Below are 18,361 nucleotides of genomic sequence, written 5' to 3' on the forward strand. Positions count from 1 at the left end.
AAAAGCCACTCCAATTGGCCATACGCAAATCACCCTGTGAAGGGCTCTCCCTGGTTTAGGTCTCTGCATGTTAGGATGAACGCCTAACATTGGGATTGAGGCCCACCAAACTCGGCACTGCTTCGGGCATTTCACCTATGGGCCAGTCTAAGTCTTACTGTAAGTCTCCTTAAATATTCAAGAGACATGCAGTCACATACTGTAGATTTTGACATGATTTTTTATCTGTATCTGGAAAACGAAATCAGGAGCATGGAAGGAAAAGCAATAAATCTTTTTTTTTTTTTTTTTTTTTCATACGTCCCCTATGTTTATGTTCTTCTCTTGCTTAGGCTTCAGACTACTGATGCATAATACTGTTCAAATCTGCCATGTCTGAATAAGACCTGAGTGTGTCTCTAAATGGGTATACAAAGCCCCTTTGTGGCAAGTTTATGAAAGGCAATTTCTATGTATGCATTTTCTGTATTAGCCCACCATTTTCTGTGACACCTCCTTCAGTCATTGCTTGGTTCTCATATCAGGTTTTATATATTCACATATACATTATTCTCTTCCATATCTGCATATACACTCCTCGGCATTGAAATTGCAACACCAAGAAGTAAAAGTCAATAGACATTTTAATGTAATTCATATTATAGAAAAATGGAATAAAAATATTCCAAACATATTTTCTGTATTGAGTATGAGTGGCATGTGCAGACATGCACACATTTACACTCCCTGGAAAGCCATCAGTAAGGTTATAAATGAAGAAAACGAGAGGGGATAGAAGATCCCAGAAAGTTGAAGGATACTCAGCATATATCAAAAATTAACTTTTATTTATGAAAAATTCACATGACTTAAAATAGACACATAGGACACTATATTCCACAAACAGGGTAACCAACAGGTACGGAAAGGTATTATAGCATAATAGATGTCCAAGGTGATAACATCATGAACTTGTAACTGCTCAAAGATACATCCCTTCTATACAGATTAAATAATCTATCACATAAACACCCTCAAACTGAGGGAATACATGGGTGAGATGTAATAGAAGAGAGCAACAAGGAGCTGTGTATGTCCAGCGGAATGAAACAAATAAATATATAAGACAAGTGTCAAGTAGTGAGGAAAAACTCCATTACTATAGGAAATGTAAGAAACCTCCATACATACAAAGCATCCTGTAGAAAAACTATAATCAAACCCAGACACAAAAAGTCCATCGGGGTTGTGCTCTGAACTTCTGTGAAAAACACAGCAAAATATAAATATAGAAAACGCATAGCACAAGAGAGTTATATTAACATCAGACATACATATCTAACTCTCATATATAAACCCCATAATACAAAGCGTATCCCAACCATGCACTATATTATATTATATTATATTATAGAATATAGTGCATGGTTGGGATACGCTTTGTATTATGGGGTTTATATATGAGAGTTAGATATGTATGTCTGATGTTAATATAACTCTCTTGTGCTATGTGTTTTCTCTAAGGTTATAAATGGTACGATGAATGCACTTGGGCACGCGAATCATCAAGATTGGCTGCTGACTTCTTGGTTTGCAATTGCCAACCAATGACATCTCGGATGTGCTCAATGGGGAAACAAATATTAAGATACTGCAGGCCAGTACACAGTAGCACAAGCAACATGCAGCCTAATGTTGTCCTCTTGAAAAACATCTCCTGAGACACTTTAGGAAATGGAGATATCACTGGTTACATGACCAAAATCAATGTACCGCCGAACTTTTAATGTACCTGAAGTGAAGAGGAGTCCCATTTACCATATATTATGCCACACCATTACCCTAGGAGTAGAAATGGTTTGACATTCCATTGAGGAGGCCTCCTCATGGTGTTGCCCACTTGGTCGCCAGACCAATCTCCAGCTATCATAGTGTCTGAGACAGAAGTCGGACTCATTGCTGAAGAGGACAGAACTCCATTCCAGTTTTGCATTACTGTCTAGCTGTGTACATTCAGCCTTTGAGAGCAGTGGCATGATAAATGGAAGATAAGTAGCTGGATTTTGGGCAAGTAGGCCAGTGTCATACAAATGACTTCTGGTGGTTTGTCATTATACTGTTTGCCACCCTAGGCTTTGGTTTTTATGTCCAGTTTCACTTGCAGTACTGTACGTATCTTGGAGACAACTGCTATCTCCTGTATTTCTTGGTGTTGAAATTTCAATGTTGAAGAGTGTAAAATATACAAATATGTACTTTTTGCAGAAAAATAAAATAACACTGTTTCTGTTGTCACTGTACATGTCCAAATATGATATTACAGCCGCTTCTTTTCTAAGGCTACTTTTCTAAAGGAGAGACTGTTGCAGTGTCCATCTAAAAACGGCAGACAAAAAAAGTACTGTGCATACGTCTTTTTTGTTTGCCACTTTAAAAACACTAGACACCCGACCGACCCATTATAGTCAAGGGGTTCTATCGGTCTCTGTAGAACTTAACCAGTGTAAGTTGTAGTAACACATTTCAATCTATATAAAAACATAGCAAAATAGTGGAAAATGACACTTAGTGTGTGTATGTAACTCTGACTTAGACCATTTCCACAGTGGTGTATATATCCTCATAGTTATGGCTGTTCATTTATAGGAATGTTTTAGTATTTTCTAATACTCCTGTAGTTTCAATTAGGCTCATACATTGTCACTTTATTATTATTATTATTATTATTATTATTATTATTATATTTCTTAGTATTTCACAAAAATGTTTGTGGATCATTGTGTGCACGTTGACATATTTAGTATGCCTTTTTTGGTAGTTTTATTTTATTTTTATAGGGTGTTTGATTTTATTATGGGTATGAAGTTCACGGTGTCTGAATAACATGTACACTCCCAAGGTGGCATCTTTTTAAGATCAAAAATGACTTTACCAGACTTCACATTGCTGTTTGGTAAAGTTAATAACACCCCACTGCTGAGATGTGCAAATGTCCTTAAAGTCGGTGAAGAAGAGGTGAATGAGATTGAAGCAACATTAAATAGGTTTGTGGTTAGCTCAGTTTGCTCTATTTGGATAATATTTTTACATTCCCTGTGCGACTATTCATCCTCCTGTCTGAAATGCTAGCTCCAGCCAGGCTCCAAATCAGGTAGCTTTCAGATTTTAATTTAGTGGAGGCGTTAAGAAAAGCAGATGATTCCAGGTGATAAGTTAAAGTAGATATCTGGTAGGTGAAAAGTTAAAGCCATTTATTAGAGAAGATAGGGCTATGAGATTCTTCAATGTGACGCGAGACACTGGGCCAGAATCTAAACCAGCCGCTCAGGCTTATGATTGGAAGATAGGTCTGAATGGATGCTCACACTGTACATTGGGGCCAAGAAGCCTGCAATGTAGAACATAGTAATTACAAGGCTTTTTTCTCCATGATAAAACACTCTTGCCTGCCACTTTAAGTCAGGAAAGGTTACAGCACTTGGAGACATTGTTTTAATTGGTTTTGGGCTTATGATTTCAGAGGTTGGGGTTCAAATGAATCTGTTTTCTGCTCTGACTATTTGCAGTGCTTTAGCTTGTTTAAAGAGTCCGATGCGAGGAATACGATGGACAGTGGCAAACATTAATCATAAGGTTGCACTTTCCATACTGTGAACATGCTGATTCAGCCATTCACCGGACACAATGCAGATTGTGTAGCTTGTTTCTTATTACAACTAAAAAAAAATAATAAACTTATTGTTATATGATTTTCCAACTTAATGAAGTGTAGTAGAGATTAATATGGAAGTTTAATCTTGTTTTCCACGATAAACTTTAGCACACATAATGTTACATGCCCCCTGAATGATTCTTATGTCTGCAACAGATTATTTCAAAGTGTTGGCTATAAATAAAATTAAAGTTATACAATAGCTTATATAGAATTATTATTATTATTATTATTATTATTATTTATGTAAAACAGAACTGTGCAAAAGTCACATACCTTAATTTTCTTTAATGTACGTTAATCTAATAATATATCTAAGTACAGACGTACCATAATACTATAGTACACTTCTGGATTATTTTTTTATGAGTGTTTGACAATTTTTTTATATCATCTATCTATACCTGTATTTTTTCTGTTTATTCTTTAAACAAACATTCAACAAGTGAAGCACTTTTTTTCCATCCCATTACCCTTCAACTGATAGTCTGTCTCCAGATTTTATCATGTATACTGTGCATATCTTGCACATCAGCTTCACTTCACCTCCTGAGCACACTCTGTATTGTCTGTTACAGTTCCCTTTCTCTTTGCCCTGCTATCAGCCCCATGGTGCATCAGCACAGCATTGCTGTGTATAAAATAGTCCATTTTACAGGAAGTCAAGGTCTGATTTTTTAAACTGTTCATTTGCTCTTGTTGAGTTTATGAGGGCTAGAAAGAAATCACATAATCTAGCAGAAGAGAAAGATTCAGATAGCAGCAACTAGATAGTACTCAATTATATATATATATGGGGGAATCGGTATACAATAAAAGAAAAAAAAAACTGGAGCGCTTATTGGATAGCTTTTGATATTCTCAGGCTGGCCTTACACATCAATTGTGTATATTTATTTTAATAGAGAAATAACCCCTGCAGTATCTTATCTCTTTCTAGAGGAAAGGATGAATCATGTTTTTCCCACAACTGCCATCAGGACTCCCCTCGTCACACACACACACACACACACACACACACACACTTAAAGGGATTTTTGGGGCAGAAAATTTTTATTTTATTTTTTTTTAAAGAAAAGTCTGTTAGTCCTAGTAATGGGTTAAGTACACCCATATACCTTTAGCAGTGTTTGGAGTGATTTCTGGGTGTCTCTGGTTGCTGCTGGCATCCTCTGCATTTGTTCACATGGTGTTCAGCTTCCTGTATAGTTTCCACAATAGTACCCTCTCACTCAGCTCCCCTCCTCTCTCACTACATTATATTCCCCCTCCCTGTCTCCCTAACTAAAATATCCCACCCACTACTCGCCCCTCCTCCTTTCTGTGTCTCACTAGCTAATCTATCTCGCGTGTTACTAGCCCCTTCCACCCTCCCCCAGTCTCCCAAGCCCAGCAATCCCGCCCATTATTAGCCCCTCCCACCCTCCCATTTCCCTAACTAAACTATTCTGCCCACTACTAGCAGAGAGGAAGAGGGGAGGGACGCTCTTGGACACAGGAAGGCTCCAGCGATATGACTAATTTATAGATTTTTTTTTAATTGAAGTAAATTAGAAGTTAGGCATGGGGAGGAGGTTTAGTTTAGGGGTTAATTAAGGTTGTTGGTCAAGATGACTGAAAATGGCATGTTTGGCGCGTGGTTATTTTATATGGATGGATGGCTTATAAAGTATCCAAAGTCCTATAGGATGACAAAGAACTCATGTCTGGAATTATGATTACTTTGTTAAATTTAGGCTTGGACTGACCCACAGGCCAAGTGAATTCGCTGGATGATGGCTAGTCCCTCAACCCCTGGAAGAGGGATACACAGCACAGTACACACATTGTACTTCATACAGTATACAGCATATCTAGATCTGTTCTAGGCCTTTCATCCTTGCTTTAAATTAGTACTAATCTGTGTTGGATACACCAGAAACTTTAAAATGAATGTATTGCAATTTTTTATTTACTTATTAAAACCAGGTAGTTAAATTTTCAGATTTATTTATAGATTTTCTTAGTCTGTTTTCTATACATGGCTATGGGAGCTGCTATCTTGCCCTTAGCTTCTTTTCTGCTCTGTTAACAGTATTTAGTGATATGATTTACTGTATAATCCATAATACAAAATAACGGTGGAACCGCCCACTCTTATAGCAGAGTTGTGGTGCTAGCAAAAAATAGGTCCTTCGACCTACGTAATCAAGTAGAAGTAAATTTTGCTCCACACACTATATTTGCAAATATAGTGTGTGCAGCAAAATTTACTTCTACTTGATTACTGTATAATCCAGACCTGGGCAATGTACGGCCCGCGGGCCACATCCGGCCCTATGACTGCTTCTATCCGGCCCGCTTAGCTAGTGGAAGACTCGTTAGTGGGCGGAGCCACACAGGACAGTGTGTTTGATGCAAGCTGCCGGCAATGAAGGCTGCTTGAAGATAAAGAGGAAAGACAGTATGTGTGAGCAAGAGGGGGGAACTAGGAGTAGATGTAGGGCAGCAGTTAAACTGAAGGCAGATGGAGGATGACATTAAACTGGGGAGCAGATGGAGGAGGCTATTAAACCATGGGGAGTAGCTGGAGGAGGACATGTTTGTCTCTAGTTGCCCCCAGTTTAATGTCCCCCTCCAGCTGCCCCAGTTTAATGTCCCCTCTAGTTTCCCTCAATTTAAACTGGGGCACCAGGAGAGGGACTCAATACTGTGGGACATTTGGAGGGGAACATTATAATGTGGGGGCATACAATGGGTAACTGTAGGAGGATTATACTTAGTGGGGACACTTGGAAAAATTGAGAATGGGCAGAGTCAGCGTAGAAGTGGGTGAGGCTAAATTTGCCATGGCGCGCATGGCCCTCTAGAACCGTTTAAATTTCTCATTTGGCCCCATGGCAAAAATAATTGCCCACCCCTGGTATAATCATACCCACAGGCAGCAATAGTCTGAAGTCAACAATTTGAGGTCTATAGAAGAAATTTTAGGCATGTTCTTTTTCAGGGAGAGTGAGTAGATAAACTGTCACATCTATTGTCAGTGGTGGATGTAATGATAGGTGTCATGTAAAAAGATGTTAGCTCCTATTGTAATCCTGTCTGCCTTGTATGTGATGTAAATGAGGTGACTGCAGCAAAGAAAACCCCCACAGAATTGGTAATTGTCAGTCTAATACTAGGCTTAATGGCCCAAGCGAAAAATTACAGGATATATTTATATAATTTTTATTTTTTTTATTTTTTTTCTAAATACAGATCCTGAAGCAACAGGTTGTTTGCGGAAAGCCAGAGGCCTCACAACCCTAATATTAGATTTTTACCATTATGCCACTGCCATTTCTTGCAGATTTCTGCATAGTATAATAGCAGGCAGAAAATACCTGAGCTGTTCCATAGCAGCAATGCAACTTTTTATCCGGTGACAACTGTAAATCCTTAGCTCTTTGTATTCTGCTGTTGTATTGAATCACTTCCAGGCTGCTGTCTGTTTCTGATGTAAAGTGACTTTTGCTAAACAATCCACTGTGCTCCTTACTGCAGCAGTTTTTACTGTATGTCACAGTCAGTATACATTGGCTCAGACTGCAGCCTCTTTAGTGCCTTAGATTTGCATCTGTAACTCTCTAGCGTCCGGCTCACAATTTGGAATGATCTATACCATTATAAGCTAAACCCTCAGATGGGTACGGTCGGGTCACACTTCCCTATGTAATTTTGGGATAATGAATCTTGGGACATAGAATTACCACGGCAGCTGCCAGTAGACTGTAATTTATACAATGAAGATGGGGCACAAGAAAGCAAGTTATAGTAGCCATGAAGGAATAGAAAAGAACACAGAGGAGAACTAAAAATGCCTTTTTGTGTACAATAAACATGTAAAAACGGTTTACATGCTTTATTACCATTTATACTGAGCTATCTATTAAAGTGTAATAAAGCTGTACTGAAAAGAAAGTGCTGAAAGCAAAATGTTGATATTAGTGGCTGTCCCTAATGTTTGCTATTTACTGATGGACTTGCCATTGTTTCAGTGTACATATCCAGGTGCCATTATAATATATATATATATATATATATATATATATATATATATATATATATATATATATTATATTATATTAAAAAAAAAAAAAAAGCACAAAGATCATGGCTCATGTAAATACAACCTGAAAGAAAAATATTATGCAGTGTCACAAAAACTGCTCACATAATACAATAAACAACATTTTCTCTTATTTCTATAGGTCAGAAAGGACAATGGTTAAGTGGATTTTTTGATCAAGGGTCTTTCATGGAAATAATGCAGCCGTGGGCACAAACTGTAGTCGTTGGAAGAGCCAGGTAAGGCAATGTGCTTAAGTAAAAGTTTCATTTCACAAACTGTTTTTAATTTCCTCAGTGTCCTCTCTCCTTTATGTCTGTGGAAAATCCTCATGTATGCACTGAACCCTAGTTTGGTCAGGCTTTTTTAAAATGTAGCATGATCCTTTCTGAAAGAGAATTATACTGTACATTTCAATCATCCTGGGACCTTTATGTTGTTTGTTGTTGTTGTTGTTGTTGTTGTGAGACTGACATGGATTTTAAAGGGAGTTGGGATTAAAGCATGTATTTTGTGGTATATATTGTATGATCTTAGAAATATGGGATTTCAGATGTTGGTAGGTACACAGAGAGAGGTTCTATATTTCAGTCCCATCAAGGCTTCTTAGGTACAGCTTCAGGGGAAATGTATGAGTAGATGTGGCTTTTCCTGACAATAACAGCTGATTGCCAGGGTCAAAGATGTCAACTGATCTCCATGCCAGCTTCTTCATGCATCTTGTGCTTATAACACCTTGCGTGCAGGGACTAGAATAAACCCTTAACATGAAGTCATCTTGGGAAAACAACAATTTTCTGACTGGAGTTGTTTGGGCTCTCTTGTGGAGATACACTGCAGTGAATTGTAAATGCACTTTCTGTGCTGCATGCTGTTAAAAGAAATCAACTACCGAGTGAGAAGGGAAACTGCGTCTTCTGTTCACAGCTGTATTAGATGGCAGTCTTATCCAAGCCTTACAAGAATACTACCACTACTACTGATAAAAGAAACCACTAACGTAACTAACACATGCCATTGAGTAAGAGATTTTTAAAAATTATGACTATGATAAAGGAGTAGATGTAGGTATTACATTTGTGTAAAGGCATTGCTCCTGTGGGGGATTTTTGTTTTCTCCGTGTGTATACTGTAAAGCAGTATATACATACGCTTTAGAAATCAGACTGATATCCCTGGTTTGTAGAAACAAGAAAAAAATGCCCCCACCCCTAATTTGTCCATTTTACGAATTCTGAAAATTTGCCTGGAATTTCGCATTAACAAACATTGTAGAAGGAAGGATAGTAAAATGTGTGTTTGGAGGGGGGGGGGGGGTTATTACTAGAGGTTTGTTTCTCGTGAGATGCAGAGAATTATAGGTTATTTAGACTCTGATGCGCAAGTTAATCTATCTAGGCAAGTATGTGTGTCTAAATCCTATATGTTATTTATGTTCTCTGACCATATACCATTTTTCAGTATGCCAATACAAATAGTTTCCTCTAATTCTGTTTCTACATGTAGTGGATATGCTGTGGATTTTCTGCCACAGGATTACAAGCAGAAAATACAGTATTTCCAGCGGCTGCAAAGTAGATGATTTACCAAATCTCACGCAGGCATGCAGGAATTGACATTGATTTTCCGTGTGGATTTCACCCCTTTCATTAAGCGAGATGAAATCTATGTCAGTGACAATTACTGAAGATTTATCATGGATTCCTTATGCCAAATTTAAGTCCTATGTGGATTTACCCCAACAGTGATGAGGTACCAGGGATTCCCAGGAAGAAAGCTAATATAAGCCTATTTGGAGATGTCATGGGGTAGACAATTCTGGCCCATTTAATGCCTTCTCTAACTTGAGTTGTCCAAATGTTATCTTCTCTAGCAGTATATGATGTGCTATGAGGAATGTGTCTTCTATTCAGTGGGATTCTGGGTGTATGTATCTAGAAGGATGGCAGTGACTGATCTATTACAGAACGGGTTACCTCATGTAAAATCATGGGGTTCCCTTATGTAATATAATTGAGTATTCCTTAACCATTAAATCTCTGGTGACATTGTACATCATCCTTATAACCTACATATGTCATTTGACACCTATTTAATTATATGCATCCTAAAGAAATATATACACTTGATATACAGCTTGATATGCAATTTATTTAATCAAAACTGAAATCAATGTCAACAGAGTCAGCTGGATCAGCATAAAAAATGGAACAATACTGAATATATTACTGTTCACTTTTACTTTTGTATATATCTCTGCTGTTTGCTGTGTAACAAAAAGATAATCCAATTATGAGTTGTAAGGCCAGTTTTAGACAAACAGTGAAGGGAAAATATCACTTTGACAGCATCACAAGTGTTTCTTTTGTGATGTTTATGGATCTGACTGTTGGCTAGTAATGTACATTGTTGTGTCCCCATCCAGCCCTCTTGGTTGTGTTGCATTATGCCACTTTAATTTGTTACAGTGTAAAGATATTGCCTATACTTATCATACAATGGTGTTGCCGTTTAGTTGCTTTTATGATGTGTGCTTCGTTAGATGCTAAAGGGTATTGTAAGTAAATAAACAGACATAATTACATTTATAAGAAATATGTACAAAAGATTATTTTATGTGTGTGTCTGCAAGTCAATAAATGTAGTGGTCATATGTTAGCTGAAAGTCAGTAATGCAATATAAAATACCCTATGAACAACGGTCCAGGTTTACTAATAGCGAGACAATGTAATCTTAGGAAGTCTGAATACGCCAGATTTATCACAGTGGCTAATGCTAGATGATAAATCTAGTGTATGCTTAGGCCAGCTATGTTTCAGTAAATAATTGTTATTGTTTGTATAATGAAAAATTACACAGCTTTCAAATATCATTTCTTTTTCAATTTCTCAAGGTTTTCTAGATCTCTGCTTGCTGTCATTCTTTATTTACTATTAGTGGATAAAAAAAAAAAAAAATTGGTCCATAGAAGAGGCGTAGCTAGGGGTTCGGCAAATGGGGTACAAACATATCCAAGTGTTCCCCTGGATATACCAACATTATGACTTTACAGTGCTACCCAAGGCTCTGCAGATAGTTTCAGTAAATACAGTACAGGAAAAATTATGTGACTTACAGGTAATGTCTCTGACTGTAATCTTTCACATTTCTTGTTTCTTCCATCTGGGCCACCACTCCTTCCAGCTGTAACTTGGTTCTATAAAGTTTGTAACATTGCGATTTTCCAAAACCGTTGCAGTTATGGAAATTGCAGCATGTGGAATTATACCTACAGAAATGCTGATGGTTTCCCTATAGGTATAATGGAAGCAGAAAGTCTGTTGAGAAAACTTCTGTGGACTTTCTGTGAAAAGCTCTGCGGGAAAAACCGCGATATGTTGCTGCGGAGGTTTTTCCTGCTGCATTTTTAAAAAAGAAAAGATGTGGTCAACTGTACATTTAATGTTATTTTGCTCTTATTCACCAATGTGGGATAGCCTTTTGTTATTTTTTTGAAAAAGTAGAAGCGTATCACTGAATTGTACGATAAGAGCTCATTTTCTATACAACCCATCAGGAGCGATATATTTTGAATGGGTGGACAGATTTAAAGGGGCTCTATCACTGGAGAAAGTCATTTTTATCTAATCACATCCTTGCATAGCCTTTAGAAAGTCTATTCCACACCTACCTTTAGTATGTAAATTGCCTCAGTGGTTTCTGAATAAGTCAGTTTTTATTAATATGCTAATGAGCCTCCAGCCAGCTCAGGAAGTTCCCAGCAGCCTCCTCTCTCCTATTATCTCCTATGTGTTTGAGGCAAACAGGAAGCTGAGTCATCAGCAGCAGCAGCAGCCTCCCATAGGAAACAATAGGAGAGGAGTGCACGATGTGCAACAGTCTAATTAGCATATGAATAAAAACGGACTTATTCAGAAACCACTGAGGCAATCTACAGACTAAAGGTAGGTGTGGAATAGACTTTCTAAAGGCTATGCAAGGATGTGATTAGTTAAAAATGACTTCTCCCAGTGATAGAGCCCCTTTAAAAGAAAAGCAAAACCCCAAAGCTCCCAATTGATAGGGGGCACACTGGCAATCATGTGCAGTATACACTCTGTACACGCTGACAGGTTCTCTTTAAAACCAGTAAGTTTATGGAATAATTGCCTGGTGCCAGATTTCAAGAAAAATATAAGGGGTGGTTATATCTTATATAAGGGATACCTCTGCCATGGAACTTAGTGTCATATATGTGGTATTAGAGGCATAACACCAGTCTGGGTGCTTGTAATGTTCTGCCTCTTTTTCTTATCTACTTGATAGAGAGCTTGTGATTTCACTGCATACAGGACACAAATAAGGACGCATTTATTTCCAAATATGTTGCCATTCATTTCCAATTTCCCTATTTAATGTGTCTAGATATAATCTAAAATAAAATAACACGGATTGTTCAGATGAATTCTAGTTTCTTCTATGTAGTTACAAAACTTTATTTGCTGAAACTTCCTATGCTCGAGCTTTGTTCAACTTTTTGTTCACTTTGAACCACCTGGCACCAAAGTATAACTAATGTATAAAAACTACAATTGGTCTCTTTCAAAGCAGTGACATTTTGACAAGGAAAGAATGTAATAGACATAACTGTATTCTGCAGGGAATGCTTCCTGTAAGTGCCTCCAAAACTCATCTTTTTGTGTGTACTGTATGTTTGTAATATATGTGTTCTTGGCTGTAAATTGTCTTTTATTATACTCCAGCCTGTAGTCCGAGGATGTGCCATAAAATAAGATGTAGCATCTCCATGTGCAGAGACTGATAAAATTTATATGAAGTATAATGGAAAGCAGAAGTTGTTTTGGGCCATTTGTCCCCATTTCATAAATAATAATCCTCTGATAAAGATATTTATTATTAGCTCACATCCTTATTCCATGCACCTTAAGCATAGTATTTGGTGCGGTTGTGAAATGTAGTATTGTTAATCAGGGCAGAAATGTTTGCTGCTGTTCAGTGATGTAAAACTGCTATAACAATTTATCCTGATAAAATAATATGCAAAATGATTATTTCCCAATGCTCATATGACTCCATGTTATTCTGCAGCGTTGTACAGAGATCATTATAAATGAGGCTCTCAATAATTTTCCCCTATCTGAAACACATACACACTCTGGCCAAGTAGCCACTTAATTTTTTACTATGCTGTGGAATATGTGAGGAAACCTGAATACCCTGGCAAGAACATACAAACTCCATGCAGATGTTGCCCCTGGTTGGATTCAGGCCCAGGGCCCCAACACTGTGAGACAACAGTGCTAAGCACAAAGCGCTACAGTTTATTTGGCATAAAAAAGTGTTTTCTTGTTTCACTTATAAAAATCACAACTATAATAGTGCACATTTTCTTACGGTAGGTACACACTAGCGTTCGGGTCAGCCTGGGGATCCGAAAGATAGAGAACTTGAAAAGTGGTTACCCACAAAGCCTATAGACTGTAGTGAGGTCTGCTGGGTTTCCGCTGGCTTCAGTAGTCCTTGCAGGACTTTTCTCTCCGCCAATATTAGGCAGACTCTGTGGCGGAGTCCAACGATGATGATAGCCTTATATAAATATATAAATATGGTCATCCTACACTACAACATAAATATGCATGTGCATTATTTTTAATGGGAAAAAAGGCAGCCAGTACATGGCTTATCTCTAGAACAAGGAGAAGGAAAACTATCATATGTTAGATAGGCAGTCCGGCCAAAAAATGTTTTATCCATTGCGTTTAACCAAATTTATTGTTGCAACTTATCAGTGCCACATTCTGTACAGTGACATGTGGATTTTCTATTATTGGTCCTAAATGTCTCAATTTTATGATAACAGAACCTTCATCTGCAATGTCTTCTAAGTCTGGTCTACTGAGCTGTTCCGATTTACTGACACTGTTTACAGTGAACACTAGGATTTGCCAACACTTTCTAAACAATGCTGGTCTCACTATCTGTTTTGGTGAGAAATTTGCCCTGTAAATTTGTGTTCATGTATGCTCATGGTGCCTGATACTGTAACACAGCTCAACTTCATATAATATATGAATCACACTTAGATGGCTTACTTTCTTACTTATGTGACTTATTCTTTTTGCATTAATGACCCAGGAAATGTTGGGGCGAATTCATTAAAACTCATGTACTGTATGCCAATTCTGATGTCCCCTGCTCCAGCAGAGGATGCAATTATTTCATAAATGAGGCGCATCCTCTGGCAATCCCTGCACCTTCACTACAGTCTACTCCAGAAACATGCTTTGCCCAATAAACAGCTTGGTGGTTAGCACTGTTATCAAAAAAGTGACATTAATGATAATGACAGCCCCACCCCTTTGTCAAAGGCGACATAAAAATGCCACTTGCAACCAGTAAAGTCACAAAACACTGGAAGTCTGGAGTAGATTCTTAATGACTTGGCCTCATTGTTTTTCTGTCTATTTCTCAATGTTTCTGATTTCATCACTTTGTATAATAATCACTCTGAAATTATCTGTTTGTAATAATAACTTTTTTTTTAATTGGACAATAAAATGAGCTAAATTGACAATTCAATCAAAATATAGCTATAGCCATAATGAGAGCCTACATGTTTGTTTGTTTTTTTGTTATACAAACATGACACCTGTTTATTGCTCCAGAACTGTTATATCCAGAGACCTGACATCTAAATTAAAGGGGCTCTATCATTGGGAAAAGTTATTTTTAACTAATCACATCCTTTAGAAAAGCTATTCCACACATACCTTTAGTATGTAAATTGCATCAGTGGTTTCTGAATAAGTCCATTTTTATTCATATGCTAATGAGTTTCCAGCCAGCACAGGAAGTTCCCAGCAGCACTCGTCTCTGCTATTATCTCCTATGTGTGTGTGGAAGCAAGAAGCTGAGTCAACAGCAGCAGCAGCAGCTTGTGCTGTATACACCAATAGGAAACAATACCAAAGAGGGTCCCAGTCTAATTAGCATATGAATAAAAACTGACTTATTCAAAAACCACTGAGGCAATTTACATACTAAAGGTACGTGTGGAATAGCCTTTCTAAAGGCTATGCAATGATAGTGATTAGTTAAAAATGACTTTTCCCAATGATAGAGCCCCTTTAAAGAGATTTTCCTTTTATTATTCCTTTTATTATTTAAAAAATGGTCTGTTAGTGCTATTAATGTGTTAATAAGAGCACCAAAATACCTTTAGCAGTGTTTTGAGTGATTTCTGGGTTTCACTGGCAGCGCCTAGCATCTTCTGCATTTGTTTAGTAGGTGTAGCTTCCTGCTGCCTTAGATGATGCAATGCATTCTGGTAGTTGTAGGCTCTGACACTATCTCCCTCTCACTCCTCCCCATCCCTCTATAACACCCCCTCCCTGTCTCCCTAGCTATTCCTCCCACTGCTAGCCTTTCCCAACTCACTCAGCCCACCCCCCTACCCTATTATACTTTACCTGTCTTCTTCCTGTCTGCCTTCTGCAGGTAACAGCTCTTCCTCTTTTGTGACTGCAAGCACACAGCATTGTGCCTTAGCCTTCAACACTTCTCTATTGCTCAGGCTACCAGCTTGCGCAAAAAAGATGTAGTGTCGGCTTCAGTGCTAAGCCAGGACGCTGGCTCTACTGTGCTGTCAACGAAGGAGGAGGAGCCGTTCCCTGGAGAAGGAAGCCTAGACAGGAAGAAGATGGGTAAGTATGATGGAATGAATAGATCAAAAAAGAACAGTGATGGGTGGGCACTCACCAAACGTTCTCCAAAGGACGACAGTCGTCTTCTCTTTTTCTTTAAAACATATCCTTTTATTAGGTGCATAAGTAAAAGAAATCCATAGGGAGGGAGTGACAGCACAATTGGCAAAAAAGAGGCAACAGCTGTTTCGCGTTCACAATCACGCTTCTTCAAGCCTAAGGTGCAATACCACGGACTCCAAACCCCAGGTCTTATATAAGGAACTGTAATTACGCTTGATCAGAAGCAACATGCATCAGCTTGAAAAGACGGCCAATCAAAATTGCGGCAAAAAACTAGCCTGTCCCTTTAATTTGACATTCCCCCATGTTACGGCCTGAGTAACGGAAGCCATCCAATCAGATTACTTCCTTTTAGCTCCACCCTTCGTCGGACCTGAATGGAAACCACTGAATGCTTGAACTAACCAATCGGAATGTTACATTAACTAATATGCTCCTCCCAAAGATACACCTTCTTACAAAGGCAGTCTAACTATAGAAGGGAACGCCCACCTGATGAACTACCAATGAGCGTGACGCCGACATAGACAGAAATTCCTTTCAAATGGGACGGCAATCCACGTGACCCGATGTAGCCAATCCTAGAGGTGCCGACCCGCCTGCGCAGAACCCAATAGACCAGGGTGTCCTTAATAGTGCGACTACGTCTGAAGCTAATTAGTGGTCTATTTTTAGCTCTCTGGGATAGTATAGAATCTGACTCAATAATATTCCAATTCTGGTGGATTGCACTTTTAATCTGGTTGGCCATAGGGCTGTACTTAAAGGTAAAACTGAACCTTTCCTCCTTGTCCTTTTTCTGTTTTTTACGGTTGCCTGTAAGGAGTCTTTCCCTGTCCATTGATCTTGCTCTTTCATAAGCTTTATCTATATTATTGGCTGGATAGCCCCTCCGTAAGAGACGTTTCCTCAATTCGTCAGCCTGTTCTTCAAAAGTTTTTTCGTCACTATTAATACGTTTTAATCGAATGAACTGGCTATAAGGAATAGAATTTTTGACTGAATAGGGGTGAAAACTATCGTAATGCAACAAGGCATTGGTGGCAGTGGGTTTACGATAAACCTCTGTTGTTATACCTGTTTCGGATTTTCTTACCAAAACATCTAAAAATTCAAGCACATTACTCTCAATCTTAGCTATAAATTTCATATTAGAGTCATTAGTATTCAAATAATCGACAAAGTCAAAGAAATCTATGTCAGAACCCAGCCATAATAAAAAAATGTCATCGACATAACGCAGGTATAGGGAAATGTATTTGGAAAACCTATTTCCTGACGTATAAACGTACTTGTCTTCAAAGTCGGCAAGAAAAATATTTGCATATGTACAGGCCAATGGTGTCCCCATCGCTGTTCCATCTATCTGATGGTACCAGCGATCATCAAACATAAATGCATTATTGCCCAATACTAACTCCACCCCTTTTACGATAAAGTTAACGAGATGTTCCTCCTTTTTAGCATGTTTCAGAATATTCTCTATGGCTTTTATACCTTTATTTTGTGGGATTCTGGTATAGAGACTCTCCACATCAATCGATGCTAATCGCATTCCTTTTTCAAAAACTATCTCGTTCAGATGCCTTAAGAAATCATTTGTGTCTTTTGCGTAAGCTGGTATAAGGGGCAGTAAAGGCTGTAAAGGCCAATCGATGTATTGGGATAGAGGTTCCGTAGCGGAACCTACTCCCGACACAATAGGTCTCCCAGGTGGGCTTTCTAAACTCTTGTGCACTTTTCTGTCCATGTGGTTTCTTTTACATAGGCAAAACGATACGACCTCTGTTCGTTCGTTTTAGGGAACATTATAGATCAATCACCACACAGAAAGGTTCGGCCCGTCTTATTAAGCATGTTCATGATGAACATAGCGGCAATGCTGACTGTCTTAGGTTTGCGGGCATTGAGCAAGAAAAAATACCGGTTCGAGGTGGTGACAGAAAGAGGCTTCTACTCCAGCGAGAAGCAAGGTGGATTCTGAGGACCAATGCTATCGGACCTTTGGGGTTAAATGAGAAGACAGACATGAGTGTCTTTCTTTAATATCGCTATTTTTGCTTATTTTTTAGGGTTTTTGGTTCTCTTAGTTTTTCTTTTCTTTCCTTTTTTTGTATGTTTTTTGTTTTTTTATGTATATATTATTTTATGTATATTTGTATATCTTTATAATTGTTCCTGTTCCTATCAGCTTGAGGGGACGAGCCTAGATAGAATTGAAGGCGGATTGAATTTTATCCATGTCTAGCAAGAGGTCCCGATTTGCAACTGGGCTTAACTGTCTTAACTCTTTTCCCCCTTTTTTTCCCCCTTTTTTTTTTTTCCCCCTTTTCTGTATCGGATCAGATGTATTATGGTCGTCGCCCTCAGGAATGGCCACTGTTGGTTACGTGCTTGCAGCAGGTATCTATTGCTGGCCATAAACTTGGTGTCTGGTCGGCGCCCCTGTGATTGGCTGTACTAAGGTCACGTGGTTACAGCGAGTGTTTCTCGCTGTTTCCCTTCAGGTCCGTTATATCGCGGACGATGTTCCTATTGGGTTCTGCGCAGGCGGGTCGGCACCTCTAGGATTGGCTACATCGGGTCACGTGGATTGCCGTCCCATTTGAAAGGAATTTCTGTCTATGTCGGCGTCACGCTCATTGGTAGTTCATCAGGTGGGCGTTCCCTTCTATAGTTAGACTGCCTTTGTAAGAAGGTGTATCTTTGGGAGGAGCATATTAGTTAATGTAACATTCCGATTGGTTAGTTCAAGCATTCAGTGGTTTCCATTCAGGTCCGACGAAGGGTGGAGCTAAAAGGAAGTAATCTGATTG

The 18,361-nt window shown here is 38.5% G+C and overlaps 1 protein-coding gene across 1 annotated transcript in view; it reads left to right on the forward strand.

Moving 5' to 3' along the window:
* ACACA (acetyl-CoA carboxylase alpha) overlaps window positions 1-18,361 on the forward strand; it is a 290,659-nt gene that overhangs the window by 213,109 nt on the left and 59,189 nt on the right. The window contains exon 47 of the mRNA XM_075264375.1: window positions 7,921-8,017. Coding sequence (XP_075120476.1) covers window positions 7,921-8,017 — 97 coding nt within the window. The remainder of the gene's footprint in view (window positions 1-7,920; window positions 8,018-18,361) is intronic.

This window comes from Leptodactylus fuscus, chromosome 2, assembly GCF_031893055.1.
Source record: "Leptodactylus fuscus isolate aLepFus1 chromosome 2, aLepFus1.hap2, whole genome shotgun sequence".
NCBI classification, from domain to species: Eukaryota; Metazoa; Chordata; class Amphibia; order Anura; family Leptodactylidae; genus Leptodactylus; species Leptodactylus fuscus.